Source organism: Xylaria bambusicola, assembly GCF_022495145.1.
Source record: "Xylaria bambusicola strain CBS 139988 unplaced genomic scaffold F5B22scaffold_2, whole genome shotgun sequence".
Classification (NCBI taxonomy): domain Eukaryota; kingdom Fungi; phylum Ascomycota; class Sordariomycetes; order Xylariales; family Xylariaceae; genus Xylaria; species Xylaria bambusicola.
In genome coordinates, this window is record NW_025953555.1 from 1,928,820 (window position 1) to 1,944,910 (window position 16,091).

At 47.3% G+C, this 16,091-nt stretch overlaps 1 protein-coding gene and 1 non-coding gene across 2 annotated transcripts; one reads left to right on the plus strand and one right to left on the minus strand.

Annotated features, from left to right (window-relative positions):
* Window positions 1–7: 7 nt before the first annotated feature.
* F5B22DRAFT_586925 (glycoside hydrolase) lies at window positions 8–2,497 on the plus strand. The gene is made up of 8 exons (XM_047973580.1): window positions 8–382; window positions 513–562; window positions 694–710; window positions 834–964; window positions 1,149–1,289; window positions 1,372–1,421; window positions 1,544–1,578; window positions 1,770–2,497. Exons 1-8 carry the CDS (start codon window positions 328–330, stop codon window positions 1,969–1,971), a joined length of 681 nt encoding a protein of 226 aa, XP_047836026.1. The 5' UTR covers window positions 8–327; the 3' UTR covers window positions 1,972–2,497.
* A 212-nt stretch (window positions 2,498–2,709) lies between these two features.
* Window positions 2,710–2,833, minus strand: F5B22DRAFT_t12. The gene has a single exon. It is a non-coding gene; the product is annotated as a tRNA-Asp (tRNA).
* Window positions 2,834–16,091: the final 13,258 nt, after the last annotated feature.

Sequence of the window (16,091 nt, forward strand, 5' to 3'; positions counted from 1 at the left end):
CGGACTCCATTTACCCGGTTCTCGCAACTCACCTTCCGCTCATTCTCCCTTTCCATCTTGGCCCCATAGGTTTCGTAAGATGTCATTCAGTTCTATATGACGGTTTGTAATGCATGCTGCCTCTTAAGGTATATTATCCCATCGTCAGGCTGATAGTAGGTTTATGATGTCCGGTCCATTTGAACTCCCCTTGTTATCCAGGCTTCTTGTTCTTCTCTAGTCATCTACCCAGGCCAGATACTGGTATAGAATACTAGCCTATGAACCTGTGACTCGACAGCCTCACTATATTACTGCTCTATCGTTGCTCTTGGATTGATTCTGAAAATGAAGGTCGCGGGAGTCCTTGCGTTCTTTATTGGTGTCCAGGCCGCTCCTCATTGTATGTTGTTATATCGTATTTTTGCTGTATTCTTATACCCACGAAGTTGATTTTCTTGGCCCTTTTCTCGTTTCTCACCTTGGCCGTATATTCATCCTCATGTTCGTCACACTAATATGGTATGGTTCAGATACCTTTCCCAAGCTTGTTGGGACGTCTGACTGGTCGTCTGTGCGCCAGGTTGGTCTTATTCTGAGTTCCACTTATACTCCTTGGTCTCAGCCTTCTTCCTTGGGTGAAGGCTCTGGGGATATTTCGATTTCTGCTGCTTCGTCGACGTTCATACTCACTAACAAAAATTTCTCACGTAGACGGCCAATTTCCAGAGGTTAGTTCTCTGGAGTCATCTGTTTTCCCTTTAGGCAGGCTTCTGGCCTCATTGCTCCTCCTTCATACGCCCGAAACATGGGCTGAATCTCTTCCCTATCTGGCAATTACTGACTCCAGCCAGTAATGGACCCGTAACAGACGTCAACAGTGATGCGATTCGATGCTACCAACGGGCTGGCGGTGCACCCGACATCACCAAGGTCAATGCGGGTGGTCAGATAAACTGGCAAGTCGCACCGAACATCTACCATCGGTACGTATTAAAACCCGTCAGGCCGGTTCTAAAAGCCAGCTTTGATAGAAATGTCTCTTGTCGTCCAGAGTTAACTGTTGCCACAGTATGTGAACGTTCGACCCATAAGCATGACCACTTTCATCTGCGTAATCCTGGAAAGTATTTGATAAGGAGCTAGACTAACACATTTCAATATGGCAGCTGGAGCATTGTCCGCGTATATGGCCAAGGTTCCTAGTGGCCAAACCGCGGCGACGTGGGATGGAAAGGGAGCTGTTTGGTTCAAAGTCTACCAGGATATGCCGTCTGCTAGCGGTGGGCAGTATAATTGGCCATCTAATGGTAAGTGCTGTTATATCTTCATAGAGTAATAAAAGGTCAAGTGTTTGATGGCTTCACATGCTAACTGATAACATCAATATAGGAAAATCCCAGATTGCCTTCACTATCCCACAGTGTCTTGCTAATGGTGATGTGAGTACTTTTGGCAGCCCAATCCCTATGCTTACTATTTCGCGATACGCGAACTCACAGACAGCTATCTGATTTTTTTTAAACCAACTTCAGAAGGAGATATACTGACCCAGCTACCATAGTACTTGTTCCGCATTGAGCATGTTGCGCTTCACAGGTGAGTTCTGCTTTCATCTACATCACATCTACCCACCGTGACCTTGTTTATCAAGACGTTCAAGATTTTCGTTCAGTTCTGATAGCTGGATAAACAATAAATGAATAAGAAGAGGGTTACTCGACCCTGCTTACTGGGAAAGCACCAAAGCTTCTCTATCTCTAGATAGCTAACGTGTCTTTCAAAAACAGCGCAAGCTCTACGAATGGCGCCCAGTTTTACATCTCGTGTGCTCAAATTACGGTCTCGGGTGGCTCGGGATCCAAGACGCCATCAAATCTCGTCTCCTTCCCCGGCGCCTACAAGAGCAGTGACCCTGGTCTCCTCATCAATATCTACAACAATGGCGGGAGGACCTACCAGCCTGCTGGCCCATCAGTATTCACTTGCTGAGAACATATGGCATTACTTCTGGGGTGACACTGGGAAGCTAAGAGGGATTAGTGTTCACAGAGAGGATGCTTTGCCTGTTGATACCGACCTCCGCACGACTTGATAGTTGAGGAGCTTACTCGTTGTAGTAGGTTCTTAAGGTAGAGAATATTCATAATTGTAGCTGAGGACTCACTTCTGAAGCACCGAAACCATCCAGTGACGAAAAGAAGTTATTCACGCTACCATACTTCGATTGTAGAGGCTATTGTGCTCTGATTGAGACATTCTGGAGATAGGTATACATACGATAGATATTAAGCGCCCCAGGGCAAGTGAATACGTGCGTGCGCAATGTAGTCTTTTTCTTGTGACTTTTGGGTTTCCGTTGGCGTCTGAATTTTTCTGCTTGACTGCTCAACGTCTACGACATGTTGTCCATTCTACCCACCCTGTAACAAAGAAATCACACCTGAGCTTCCTCGCAAATAGGGATCTCCTTTCGGTTAAAGCGGATATACATAGTACTTAACTGGATTGATCAATCAGGGGCGTGGTTTTATACTCCATATGATACGCAAAGCTGGTAACATCTCACGTCGTACAGCAAGAGAGGCACGCCTCGTTGTCGACTCCAGGTATGTATCAAAAGGTAAACAACACCACCACCAATACAGATAAATGAATTGGAAATACACCTGGAAGATTCACCGTTAAAAAAAATCAATTCAGAACACGAGTGATATTCTATTATTTTGACTCTCGATCGGGGAATCGAACCCCGGCCACCTGCGTATTGCGGTTTACTTATGTCGACAACTCCTAACGTAGGAGTTATGTCAAGTATGACAAGCAGGTATCCTCACCACTAGACCAATCGAGATGTTAGATGTCCGACTTTTTGGAATTATTCTTTAGCTAAAACGTTCTAGGTTGGCTGCCGAGTCATGGCCTACTTCTACGAGTGGAGTATAATTAGGTAGAGAGAGCCCTCCATCGCATATGTCCTTTTTCTGAATTCCGTTGAAAGCATGCTGCTGGAGACTCCCGAAGAAAGCCAAGACTGAATTTACTGAAACGAACTAGATCATGCGGTATCTCCAGGGGCGAGGCTACGGTGTCTCGAATTAGATTGGTGTTTCCTCCCGACTGTTCTAGACTAGTAAGACGTTGAATTCCTTCTTTTGGTCTTAGCTTGCACGAATTGCCCATGGCAAGCAGATGGCTGGAAAGACACAGCATGAAGGTGGTGTGATTCGATTACCATCCTTTGCTTTGTATCGACCCAATGGAGGCCAAAGCTGAACACAATGAACCTGTTGGCGGGCAGAATATATGCATATCCCGGCATGACCTGCAGGTTTGTACCAACATTGGGCCTCAATCGACAGGCAAATTATATTATGGTCGATACAGGTTTGATTCCAATTACCGTTGTAATTTCTTCAATGGTACTTACTCTCTTACCGCTTAGCAAAGCTTCCAGTATGTTGAGATGGCGCGATTTATGGTGATCCAGTATGTGAGGCTGGACCATCTGCATTATCCCCACACCGCGTGTTTTAACAAGCGGCGGCCGCGAGCGAGAATCTACTTTGTAGTCCGTGGATGTGGGAACTCATCGTTCCCTTGACCTAGTACCCGATTCGGCTTTGGTAGGCCTAGATCTGGGAGCGGAAACCATAGAAGCCTCTGGCCAAAAGTTAATTATTTGAGTAGCATCGATGGATACAAATGTGCAGCGATACGGCACCCGCAGAGTCTTGAAACGGAGAATATTATTCTGCTCCCGGCTCTTGTCGCGTTTCTTGATCGACCGCTAGGTTGCTAGGTCTGACCATGTCTTGAGTCGGCAGTTCACGTATCCGCCTTAATTTAATTTTGTAGGATGTTGATGAACATATTGTAACTGTAATGCGACTAGAGGAGAATGATGACGTGGGCAAAGAGATACGGTTTACGGCCAGTGACGCCTTTGATCGACACCTAGCTTCACGTGGGAGTAGTGGAAAGGTATCTGGGGTCAGACATTTGACAGCAAAAGTCTGTATCCAGATATTCGACTTCTACAACTTCTGGACACACTCTTTTCAGACTCCCCATTCTGAGTGCATACCTGAACGACAATCTACGCCATAGCCAAGTCTAGATGAAATATCACCTACAAAATTTCTACGTAAGTTGGTCTTTTGAGTTTGTTGAATATTTCTCTGTTGCCACGTCTGTACTCAACGGTCAGCTGGAGTACCATTGAGAAGTACAGTAGACACCTCGAAACTTTGTCCGACAGTGAGACATGTAAACCTAAGTGAATATTGCATCAGACATAATAAGTCATTTAGCTACACGCAAGTGACATGTCAAAAGGGCAGCTTCCGACATTGCGCCAGTTTTCGTAGCATTCGATTTTTTTTTTTAACTGCCATGTCTCTGCCTTTGGTGGTTTCGATTTTTTGTTTTTACATATAAAAGGGTGAACTGTTTCAAACACATGACTGGGCTGATGTGGAAGCAAGGGGGTTTTTTCGTGTAGCTTCTTTCCCTTGTTCGTTTTCTCTTGGACCACGAGTCATGTTTATTTCAGCCCAGGAATCAGCCGCATATCATTCCTTCAGAAACGGGGACTCTCATGACCTCGAATTGTTTCGCTTTCGCGTTGCAAATTCGCCATATGTTTATATACCAGCTCGATCTTTGAAGTGAATTTAAGTTGTCTCACCTGACGTATTGCTTTTCAGTGCCCTGGGCTCACAATATCTAAGTTCGAAATCATGGTGGCTTGGATGACCAAGAATAATCACCCGTCTTTCCAGCGCCTCTCAGCAGCACGCCACCTATATTTGTACACACACATTCGGCCGAGCGGTCAAAGCCGGAACAGGAATGAGAGAATAATGACAGGGCGGCATGCAAGCCACTCTGCTTCACACAGGCATATTTGGTCAATGGTTGGTTCATAACCCTCGGTTATTTGCAGGAGGAAGCATGATACGAAATTTTCTTACGCTCCCTCGCTTTCGTGTTGCCCATACGCGCTGTATGTATGTGATGCTGAGGTTAGCTAATACTGACTGGTAACGGCGTCGACAAGAGAGATAACAACTACACTAGTCTAATAATAATAGTAAAGGCCTGTCTAAGGAACGGAATAGTGCCTCGTGAAACCTGCTTTGCCATGACCACCCCAGTGATTTCGATGATGTGTAACGGGATCTAGCAGATTAGTGACAGACGACCGCTCACTATCCAGGCCAGAGGCTGTGCCAATCGCTGTCAGATCACTCTGGTTCCTACCTTAGACTGATCTTCTGCAAAACTGGTGTACCCAAAGACTACTTTAGCAGCCACCGCTAATGTTCTTTAGGTACAAGACACACACACACATTCGCTGGTCTCTCCGGTACCACGCACTTTTGGCGTCAACGGTAGCCCGTCCGAAAGCACACTAGAAGCCAAGGGCTTCCTGCCTGCATCCATCCAGCCATCCATCCCTCTCCGCGACGATGTTATAACACACCTCTAGAAACTCGCTTGCCGTGTTTTCTTCGCTCTTACTTAACTATCTGGGTATCTGTATGCTTCCTAATAATCCGACCCACCTGTCTGACGCATCAATGATCGAAAGCAGAACGACCTGCATTCTTGGGTGGAATGGGACATGATTTCCAGCTGGTTCGAGGAGAGGCTACCACATCGATGTTTGAGGCCCATGTTTGATTATATGTCATCGTGATGCTGGCTGGGGGCCCGGCGGTGCCGAAATCCGCATCCGCGTAAGGATTCAACCGAGAGTGGGAGAGACAGACACAGACACAGAGAAGGAAAAAAAAAAAAAAAAAAAAAGTGACGAAGAAGATACAAATCTGTAACATCCATGCCTACTTACATCTACGTACATTAGGTTTTCCTCCTATTGTTCTGGTTGGACCTTGGGAATCGTGGGTCCCATTAACCCCAAACTACTACGTATATAAGTGCATGAATAGAGATATATGTACGCATAGACATAACTGAAAATCCAGCGGATAATTACCGACGACGCTTTCATTTCCCTTAGTGCGAACTATCTAGTGTACCTACTTGCTCACACTGAGCGCTTTGACGTTTGGGGAATTATTCTCGAACAACAGGGACACAGTATACGATCCTTTCCCCCGGAGAAATATTTTTCTAAACCAAACCCCATAACAACGCAGAGAGAGGTAGATCCCCACTCAGCTGCATACTGTATTTGAAGGCTCTCGGGGAAATTGCCCGATGTCGTATCCTCCCTCGAGATTTCATCTGCCTCTCACCGCACCGCACCGCGCCGCACAGCACAAAAGAAGTGAGTGAGCAATTGCTCAAAGAGTGGGTGGACACATACATACCTACGCTCACGTCCACGACATGTATCATTGACGTCAATGGCAAAATGGCGGGAACTGTAGCTGGCTATATTTTTTTTTTTTTTTTTTTTTTGGATTGCCGGATTTTCGAAATATCCTATTATTTGAATCCGGCTTACAAGGTATTTAGTAATCATATCATTATCTAAATTAAGAATTAGGGACAGTCACAGATGGTTAAATGGCGTTATCTCTAGATGATCAATTGAAGTGGCTGGGCTACATTTTGATTTCTGATCTTGAGCATGGCAGAGGGGGTGTTATAAAAAAAAAGAGAGAGAGAAAGAAAGAAAGAGAATAATAGGAATAGTGCTGCTGTGCATTGATCGCCACTGCAGCTTGGCGGCAGGGGTCCTTTTTGTATACCAGATCCAGACAAGTGGGTGATGTTCCCAGGGATCTCAGAGATACGGATAGGATCACATTTTTTTTTTTTTTTTTTGGCGCAACAAAGCGATTAGGTGTAGACTACGGTTACGGTACCGTAGGCGAGACGATGCAATGCGATGGAGTAGCAATGGTGGTGTCGTAGTGAGTGTCGTAGGACAAGGTATATACATAGCCGTACCAATTCCCTTGTCGACGGCAGATGCGATTGGCTTGTTGCTTTTTGAAGTTTCCGGGGTGTTTGTGTTGTTTCATAGAGGAGATACGGTGCTCTTACAGCTCTTCCAAAGCTCGCTTTCTGTCGTTGATCCCCTGTCTCCAGTGAACTAACTACCTACTCTTTTTGATCTGACTGCCGCAGCCGCGGGATACAGTTACCACTTCGAGAGTCTTCTATAAAAATATTACTATGATGTGAGCGCACGAGTGGCCAGCTGAAAAGATTGCCGAGAAGTCATGTGCAATCTGTCGATTTGTCCAAATTTCCCCTCTAGTCTCACGATAATATTTGGCCATCATTTTGGGTGACTGATTGACTCTCTATTATGATGGCGATGGTGATGGGGCCGACGATGATTGGTGTAGCTATGACAGTTCGATCCCGCATCATCGGCCAATTCGCAGCGACCTACCTACATACTTTGTATATACATCCATGTTATATGTACAGTAGGACTAGATGGACAATTTGAACGCAAGGTTATGGTTCGCCCAGCTCTATGATTTTGTTAATATTGGAGGTCTTGGCTATATGTATAGACATGACTCGAGCCCGTGGGTTCCAATATGTTTGAATTGGTGGACGCTTGTACGTCCAGACTTTCTACACTGGGAACACGCCGAATCAGTCAAGGTTGCATGTTGGTGGGTCAAAGTACCGTACGCTACCTGCGCATGCGAGACCAACGATAAGATGAGCATCACTCTCTCCTTACTTAATCCTGGGAATGAAGTGTATTGGAACTTTTTGCCTCTCTTGCATGGTAGAGGCCAACACTATGGCAGACCTCTCGGCGAAGACGTTATCCGAGTAGGTATGTCTGTGGTGCATCGAATTATAGATACATAGGTAGTTTTGTATATACGAGGTATCTCTCCGGAGACGTCCTATGACGCCGAGTAGGTAATCGAAATCTCACGACATGGCTTACAAGAGTAGTTGTGACGTGAGATCCCACAAAAACAGGGATCCTCTGGTCAACGAAAACCACTGACGGTAGTATGTTTCCGAGATCAGGTGTCGCTCAATGCTGCAGCCTACTCACGAGCGGTCTGTGTGCAAAATGTGAGAAGTAGCGACAAAATGTCCCTGACTCATGAGCATTTAGTATACCGGTACGTTGGGCTCCCGTATGTCGATGATCATGCTGTTTCGCTATCATCACAAATTAAAGTACCGTGGCGCCAACATCTGTGCAGCTTACATACATGTCTCATCCATATGACTCCACGACCCGTGAGACAATGACAGGTAACGCGTTTACAGCTCTCCTGTTCTAACCTAGTGGTCTTGTGGACACAATATTCAGAGACAAGGATTTGACACTTTCGAACAACGAACCTTGGAGTCCCCTTCTCAGGCTGGCAATACTGCAATGCAGGCACGCATTTGAGCACCAACCCCCCGGTCGAGTTGCGCTTCTCAGAGGACGTCTTGGTGTTTCTGTGATGCCAGGTGACGAGCATGTGACCACTCGACGTCCGTGTAAGCCTGTCGTAGCGCCGCATGTTGATTGAGGGGAGACTTTACAGCTGAGCAATCATATTCCATTCCCACCAGTCTTTTTGGGTCGTCCCATGCCGATAGGATGTCGCTTATCGTGATATATTGGGTATGTATGCCGATAGAACAAATGGAGTCTGTCAGACAAAGGCAGGGTATGGGCTTTGGATGCTCCGACGAGAATAGACTCCCGTCTTAATAAGCGGCCAGAATAAAGAGATTGATGAGTATCTGCCACCATCGCATGATTTCGCAAGACATCCAGGATGGCGGTCACATGTGGCAGGGAGAGCCGAGGCGAAGACGCACCCCGTACGTGTAAACGATGTGAACTGTCGTATCCGCCTCCAGTAAATGATTCATGGCGGTGTGCGAGAAGGTGGGGGTGTGAGAGAGGGGACCATATGCTGCGGGCGGGCGGAACGACGTGGTGGTGGAGAGCAGTAAGAGGAGTGAGTAGGTTGGCAGGTAGGTAGAAGGAGGAGGAGGAGAAGTACAGTAGGAGTGGGAGTAGGAGATGGTGGTGGTGGTGGATGAGTTACATCACATTGTGATAGTGCGCGTGGCGGTCAATCGTGCTCTTTTTGGTAATGAACGCCAACTAAGTAATTCAAAGGGTGAAGAATTATTGTAATCACTCGCCCAAGAAAAAAAAAATGCAACTAAGGTTTGCCAAATGTGCTGACTATCAGAGCAGTATGCCTGTTGATGATGCAGCCATTGGCTCTTTCGCCATAACCATAACAGTATAATGAAATGGTCATAAAATAACAGGTAAAAGCCCTCCCAGGTGGTGATATAGGTACTATGGAATAACAACTGAATCAAACCCGATAACTAGTGGAAAACTGTGTGTACATGTGGTTATATATAATTTTGTATAGAAGTTGATTCTGTCATAAATCACGTCGAGATCAGTAGCGTAGCGGCCCGAAGTGGCTCGATCGACCGTTCGTTCGTTCGGCTCGATCGTCGTTCGTTATGACTAGCTCAGACAGGACTTGGAGTAACTCGAGCCGGCATATTCAAAGAAAACCGCTTGCTTGTGTTTCGCTTCGCCTCAGCATCAGGCTCACGCTTGTTTAGTCTCCCAGACGTTCGGGTCGTGCTATGTGGCCAGCAGATCGGTCTTCCACCCGACACCCTACACCCTACACGTACCGTGCTACTGTACCTACACTACCATCCTGCTGCCGACGCCGTTCTAGGGCGCCAGGGCCCTGACAGATCGCGTTTACCGATGTCCTTTAGCGGGCAATCATTCCGGGGTAGTCTGCCCAGCCGTGGATAGGGGTGGTGTGGTGGCTACCAGGCAAGCCCGTACGACTTGGACTACCCAGCAAGACCTGCTTAGGTATGGTAGTGTAGTGTGCTGCCCAGACGCCTACCTGCAAGGGTACGCGACTAGCGAGGCATAAAGTAGACTGACTGCCTGGATATAGGTAGCTGGAGATGGCATTCCTATCTACATAGAGAGTAGGTGGTAGCTGGGGATCTGACTGGAACCGTGCAGGCGTTGCCAGCGACTTGGGTGCGTCTTGGGTTAGGTCTCATCTGGTCTCAGTTTTGGGCAGGGCGTCCCGAGTCTGACTATGGCGCCAAGATCACGAGGGAAAGCTGCATCGACCAATTGATCACTCATTTCCGAGCCCTGCCGTCATTCCGTCATGGTTGCTGATTTTAGCCCTTCGTCTTAGTCATTGTCGCGTAGCGCAGCGACACGGGGTGGCCAGCGAGGGAATGATTTGATGACGATGTGAAATAATGATGGCGATATTTGGAAGGCAAAGTAAATCAAGGAAAAGAGCACACGTGGGCTTGGTAAGAAGGGACAAATCGGGCCATGCACCTGCCCTGCGGTCCCTGAACATACCTATCTTTAAGTATGTAGCTTAGGTACTTCCGTACCTGTCTATACATAATAGGTACCAATATAATTTATCGAGGTCTTCGGGATGATGTTTTCCAGGCGCCGTTCGTTCCGCCGCGTTTCTCTTCTGCTTCTCCCGGTTACCTAATATAGCTAACCACACCTCGGAAAGTATACAAAATTTAGGAAAGTGAGTTGCATGCATGTATGTGTACCTACGGTACCATGTGGGCATTGATCTGAGCTGAAATCATTCTGCCCCTTTCCTCCGCTATGGGTCCACGGCGGCGCTACTTTACCTACGCTACACGTGTAGCTAATGCCCACGATTATACCTAGTGCTCTGTATCCTGTACCACATAAGTACTTACTTAGAGTATACATGTACCTAGGTAGGTAGGGAGACTTGCCGCCAGGGCTACATGGCAGTAGGTACAGTACCTAGGTAGTGTACATGAAGACAAGGGGCGCTAATTGGCAAGTGGTTGAAGGGAAAAGGCCCGGTAACCTGGCAGGCCCAACTCCAACAACTGCACCACACGCGAAAGGGGTTATGTACTGTACAGCACGAAATCGTGATGTGAACCATGAACTTGAGGCTAATCTGATGCGGGCAGTGTAGCTGCGAGATCCTGTCGCAGTCTTGTAGTGAGATATAGATGCGCTAGAAAGTGATGCACGCTAGCGTACCTATCATAATGGCAAAGTGTGTGTAGTAGCGACGTACATACCTAGTAGGTAGATATAGATATCTATACCTACATGTACATATGTACTCCAAGCCTCGCACTAATTAATACCTGTCTACACTACACCGGGACCAACACCTGGGACCTGACCTGGAGGATAAAGGGGTTTAGCGCTGGAGAGAATTGAACATAGTCTGGACATCGGCCTACTAATGTATCTAGCATAACTGATAGGAGCACTCAACTTCGGTACGCTATGGTGGCAGCGGAGCAATGCACATGCGCAGGGTAGTATGTGGAGTAGCTGGCAATGGCAAAGAAGACATTCTCCTTGCGGGTTACCAGATTGGTTCGCGCATGGCCGCCCTCGGGTTCCCCCTCTTCCCGGGAAAAGCCACAAGCAAAGGGCGCGAGGTGTGCTTTGTGGCAGCACTGTAAGGGGCGGTCTGGCTACCTAATCCTTTATCATCGTACCTGGTCGATGGCTCTGGTCAGTGGCCAGTGGTCGGTGGTCAGCCGTGTACTTGAAGTGTACACTATGTGGACCAGCACGATGGAGAGACTCGGGTGTACCTACACGATGATAATCTGCCTAGCGAGCTAGATAGGCAGTCTGATGTCACACTTGAGCAGAAAGCTGCGCTAAGGCCCGGAAGAATATATCGAGCTGAACAGAGTAAATAGAAGCGTTCTAAGTACGAAATCTGGCCGGCCTTTTCTTGGTATTCTATTTGCGTCGTACCATTGGCCTGTGGCAAAGCAGTTTCCTCCCTGCTGTAACTTATCTAGAAGGCAGATCATAGGTATTAATGGTTGGTATTGTACAGTAGGTATCAGGTACTGTACATCTTTAGGTACCTAGAGGTATTTTAGCAATTTGGCAATTTGATAAGAGGTTTCTACATAAGTAGTAAGTACCAAGTAAGTCGAACCCCCTGCTTCATGCTACTATGTATGTACTTAAGTAGTGCCCTGTAATGCATACCTGTTCGGGCCTAATACCAGGGCGAGCAGGGTCCAGGTAAGTACACTAGAGATATTTTATCGCGGTGCGATCCCCTTTGATTTTACATAGTATGTTGAAAGACGTGTATAAATAGTTTTTTTTTTTTTTTTGCACCGCACTACTATCGAAGCTATCTTTAACTTGGTACATGTAGGTATATGCCTAAGTAAGTAGCTCAGTGGGAAGTGTAGAAGAAATAATACTGCCACTATAGGCTGGGTACCCAGCACCAACCTCCTTCGGGGGTTCTTCTACCTACTTAAATACACTAGGTAGGTACTTGTGGGCTACTATCTACTACCTATGTACACTTGTACCCACGCAGCCGGTCCATGGATCCACAGAGCATACACACCGTCTTTCATGTAATGTATGGCATCGCTTGGCTGGCTGCCACGCGACTGATCACCTGTTCTTCCCTGGCTAGCCTCAGGACGAATAATACCCAAGTAGGCGTTCCGTCTCAGACCTGTCCTGTAGCCAGAGCAGGTATACTAATCTGGATACTCCCGTGCAATGCTTCCAGGATCGCATTTTCACGATACCAGTAACTCCCTTACTATGTAGGATGGTCTCCACTGTCCACAGTTATCTATCCCTTCAGTTTAGACGAGCGACGACATCAATAAGTTTTGCAATCAGGAGCGAAAAGGCGCAACGGTAATAAGTGTAGTGACGCAACAGAGCGTCATGCATAGATTTCACATCTCCACATTTGGCCTCATCTCTAATACTGATTCAACATTACCAGCCTCTTGCTCATCGATCCTTTGGGGGAAAAATGGATCCAAAGGAAGATGTCAATTACCCTGACTCCTGAGGGTCACAGTACCGTACAAACAAACCTCCATCATCTGCATATGGCAGCTTGAAGGCCAAGCGAGCCTACAAAAGTACGCCTATGAGCATCCTCCGAGTAGAAGATGCAGAAGTTGAAACTCTGCTCATATACTCGGCATCGCCATTCCAGTATGGAGGCTTTCGGCCATTGCACACCACAAAACACGCTCCACTAGATAAATCCAAATGGCAAGTGATGCACCTGCACGTACCTGAGAATATGGAGGACTTGGCCTGTCACGCACCTTCGACAGCTACCTGTAACTCGTCGCGGTTGACCCATTCATGCGACTGGGCATGAAAAGGGCCATACAACTTCAATACACCTAGTCAATGCAGAGAGCAACAGCTGAGCCATATGTCGTATGCACTGACATTATTACGTACGATTGGTACGATACTCGACAAGGGCTGATGCATAGCGAGTCATTCACCAATCTCCCGGCACCTTGACCGGCAAGCCAATCAATGAACATGCCCACGGGAACCATGTCGAGTCTCGCGTACAGTATACAAGTACTAAAGTATTCTTACAATCACTATGCAAACCGGAGAAGTCTCGGACCGTGTTGTCAGCCAGAGCGGGCGACCTCGGAATCGGAAGCAGAAGAGATGATAACGAGGTTAGAAGGGCAAAAAAATAAAATAAAAAAAAATTATAGAAATATTGCAAAATGGAAAAGGGGACATGGTACATAGTAAGAAAGAGACACATGCTTTGACGCCTATCATAGCTTCATAGTGTAAGTATGCGTTCAGGCTCTACGCCAACCTGCTTAGCATAGTGATATGTATAAATCTTCATTCTTTGTAGGTATACCTATCTGGTCGCATTTCAATGGAGCATCATCGTCATTATCTAATCAGGCCAAGGTCTCTTTGTGCGACAATGAAGCAGGCAGAGCGCGCCTTGCGGTGCGAGGGGGCTCTGGGGCAGCTCATGAGACCATCTAGAGATTTCGGTGGGCGAATAGCACCGTCCCAACATGGTGGATCTGCCTAACCTGCTCGCCTGGGCACAAGAATTTCTCTTCGCAACCTTGACCCAGCTCCTACCAAGGCTCCAATTGCCCCCACCTCAACGCGGGTGCGACTCAGGAATGCAAACCCCCTCTTATGAACACTACTCGTAGGTATTCGGCCCTGTAGCTGTTCGTGATATGCATCGTCTACCTGGTCGAGCGCGTTTAAAGGCCTGGGATCCTGGACTCGCCAAGCTTCTTTTGCGCCCCAGTTGGGTGTCGAGGAGAGCTCGCCTTCACCCGGGTCTTGACAGCTTGTCTTGTTCCCGTGTAAATATGGGCCTTTTAATGTTTGGTGGGTTTTCTCCCGTGGCATCTCTGCGTCGCACCCTACAGGAGTTTTACATTATTACTGTACGAAGTACAACAGTGGATCACGAAGCTTGCTTTCTCTCCTCAGCCTCTCATGTTTTTTTTTTTTTTTTTTTTTTGCCCGCTCGTATGCGGTGAATAGGTACATGTAAGAGATTGACCCGTCGGTAGGCAGACAATGAATGACGCTCGGGGAGTATGTTCCGAATAGGTATGTTGAACGTGGGTATTGTCGGCCGGAATCGCACAACGAGACTTCGTTGATGCCCGAGTATACAAACCAGAAAACCTTACCTCGAGGTTTGATGCCCGCCCTCTGTGCAGAGATGAGTATCTAGTTTTGAGTTGCAAAGTTGGACACTATATTAATTATAGTATGTAGGAAGAAGTAGATAATGGACAACGCCTCCCCATCCCTAGAGTCTTAACCTGCAACCTCCTTCAAACTTAGAGATACCTACCAACCCTATATCTGCGAGGAAATGTGCCAAACAGCGTCGGTAATGGGTCATGTGGTGGTTTGATCATGTAGATGGCGGAGACTGCTGAACCCTAAAGGTATACAAAGGAACCGGACGGAGGGCAAAGTGCGAGTATGGTATCATTGGTGTGGAGACATTCACCATCGGGCAAGATACCAATTAAGTTGAGCAACAAAACCTACATCGAAATAGAATACAGGATTTGTCCATTCAAACCAAACAAAATTTTCACCTTTTTTTTTGTTTCTATGCTGGTATTGTGCAAACAAATAGGTTACCGGTACCTACCTACGCATATACCGGTAAGTAGGTAGGGAGGATATGTAGAGGTTGCAGGCAAATATAGATTCACAACCTACCATGTCTGCAGAGTATGTAACTCAACTTGTGATAGGCATGCTCCGTAGTGCCTATATCTACAGCATAGATACACCGATGCGTAGTAGGTAGGGAGACAGATAGATCAGTTGTCCGCATCGTGAGCCGAGGTCAATGTGAAGTGAAATGTCGAGTAGTACAGGCAGGCTTCTGGATGATGTACAGAATGAGGCGCTTGGCAGCAAATCCCTGGGCTCTGTAGGGCCGCCGCCTCCAGTGTGGAGCGTGCTTGCCAGTGCAGTGAATGGTGCAGTGCCTTGGCTACTACGAAGTATGTAGGTACCTAGGTAATGTACCACTACTACTCGAACTACGTAGGCTTGGGTCAGTAGTTACTTCGTAGTAGGTATGTACAGACATGTACTACGTATGTATGTAGGTAGGGGAGGTGGTGTGGCGTAGGTAGGGTGCATGTACAGGGACAGCGCGCGCTGGAAGGGCACTGGAATGTTACTGCTGGGTATCGGCCTCACAGCTCCCAAGGTACTGCGCAAGTACCGCCGCCTAGAAGGTTGGTACACACCGACGACACCCACCCACCTTGCCTTGTATTATTATTATTATTACCTACCTTGATAAATCTTTCCAGTGCTTGGTTTCCATCCCTCTTCCCTCCCCTTTCCAAACTCTTCTTCAGGTCGAGAGTCTGCAAACAGTCCATTGACTCGGCTTCACCCGGCGGTTTGCTGCACTTATTGCATCCCTACTCTGCATCGCCCTCCGTTCATATTTTACACGCTCGTGGTTTGCGCCTCCTTAGTGCGTTTTTCACCTGCATAGAAAAACAACGCGTTCCGCCCGCCGGCTACTCGACGCTAGCTACCTCGCTAACCTCACTGAGCCCGGTCTAAACTATTTTCAAGGCGCCGGTGCACACTCGGGCTGCACATCTTGAGATTAACTGGACACGCACATGTAGTAGTGTCTACACTATCTGCCCAGCACATCTACTTGGAAGCCAGAAGCCAGAAGCCAGAAACTCGCATCGACCGGCCGTTCCTAAGGACCAAGCCTCGCGTGTAGCTTCAAGTTTGCAGCGCTGGT

Excerpts from the sequence above, each read along its gene's own strand:
- F5B22DRAFT_586925 (XM_047973580.1), top strand. The coding sequence starts at position 328 with ATGAAGGTCGCGGGAGTCCTTGCGTTCTTTATTGGTGTCCAGGCCGCT. Across the intron at positions 1,422-1,543 it reads AGTGTCTTGCTAATGGTGAT|TACTTGTTCCGCATTGAGCA; the intron begins GTGAGTACTTTT and ends CAGCTACCATAG. Across the intron at positions 1,579-1,769 it reads GAGCATGTTGCGCTTCACAG|CGCAAGCTCTACGAATGGCG; the intron begins GTGAGTTCTGCT and ends TTTCAAAAACAG.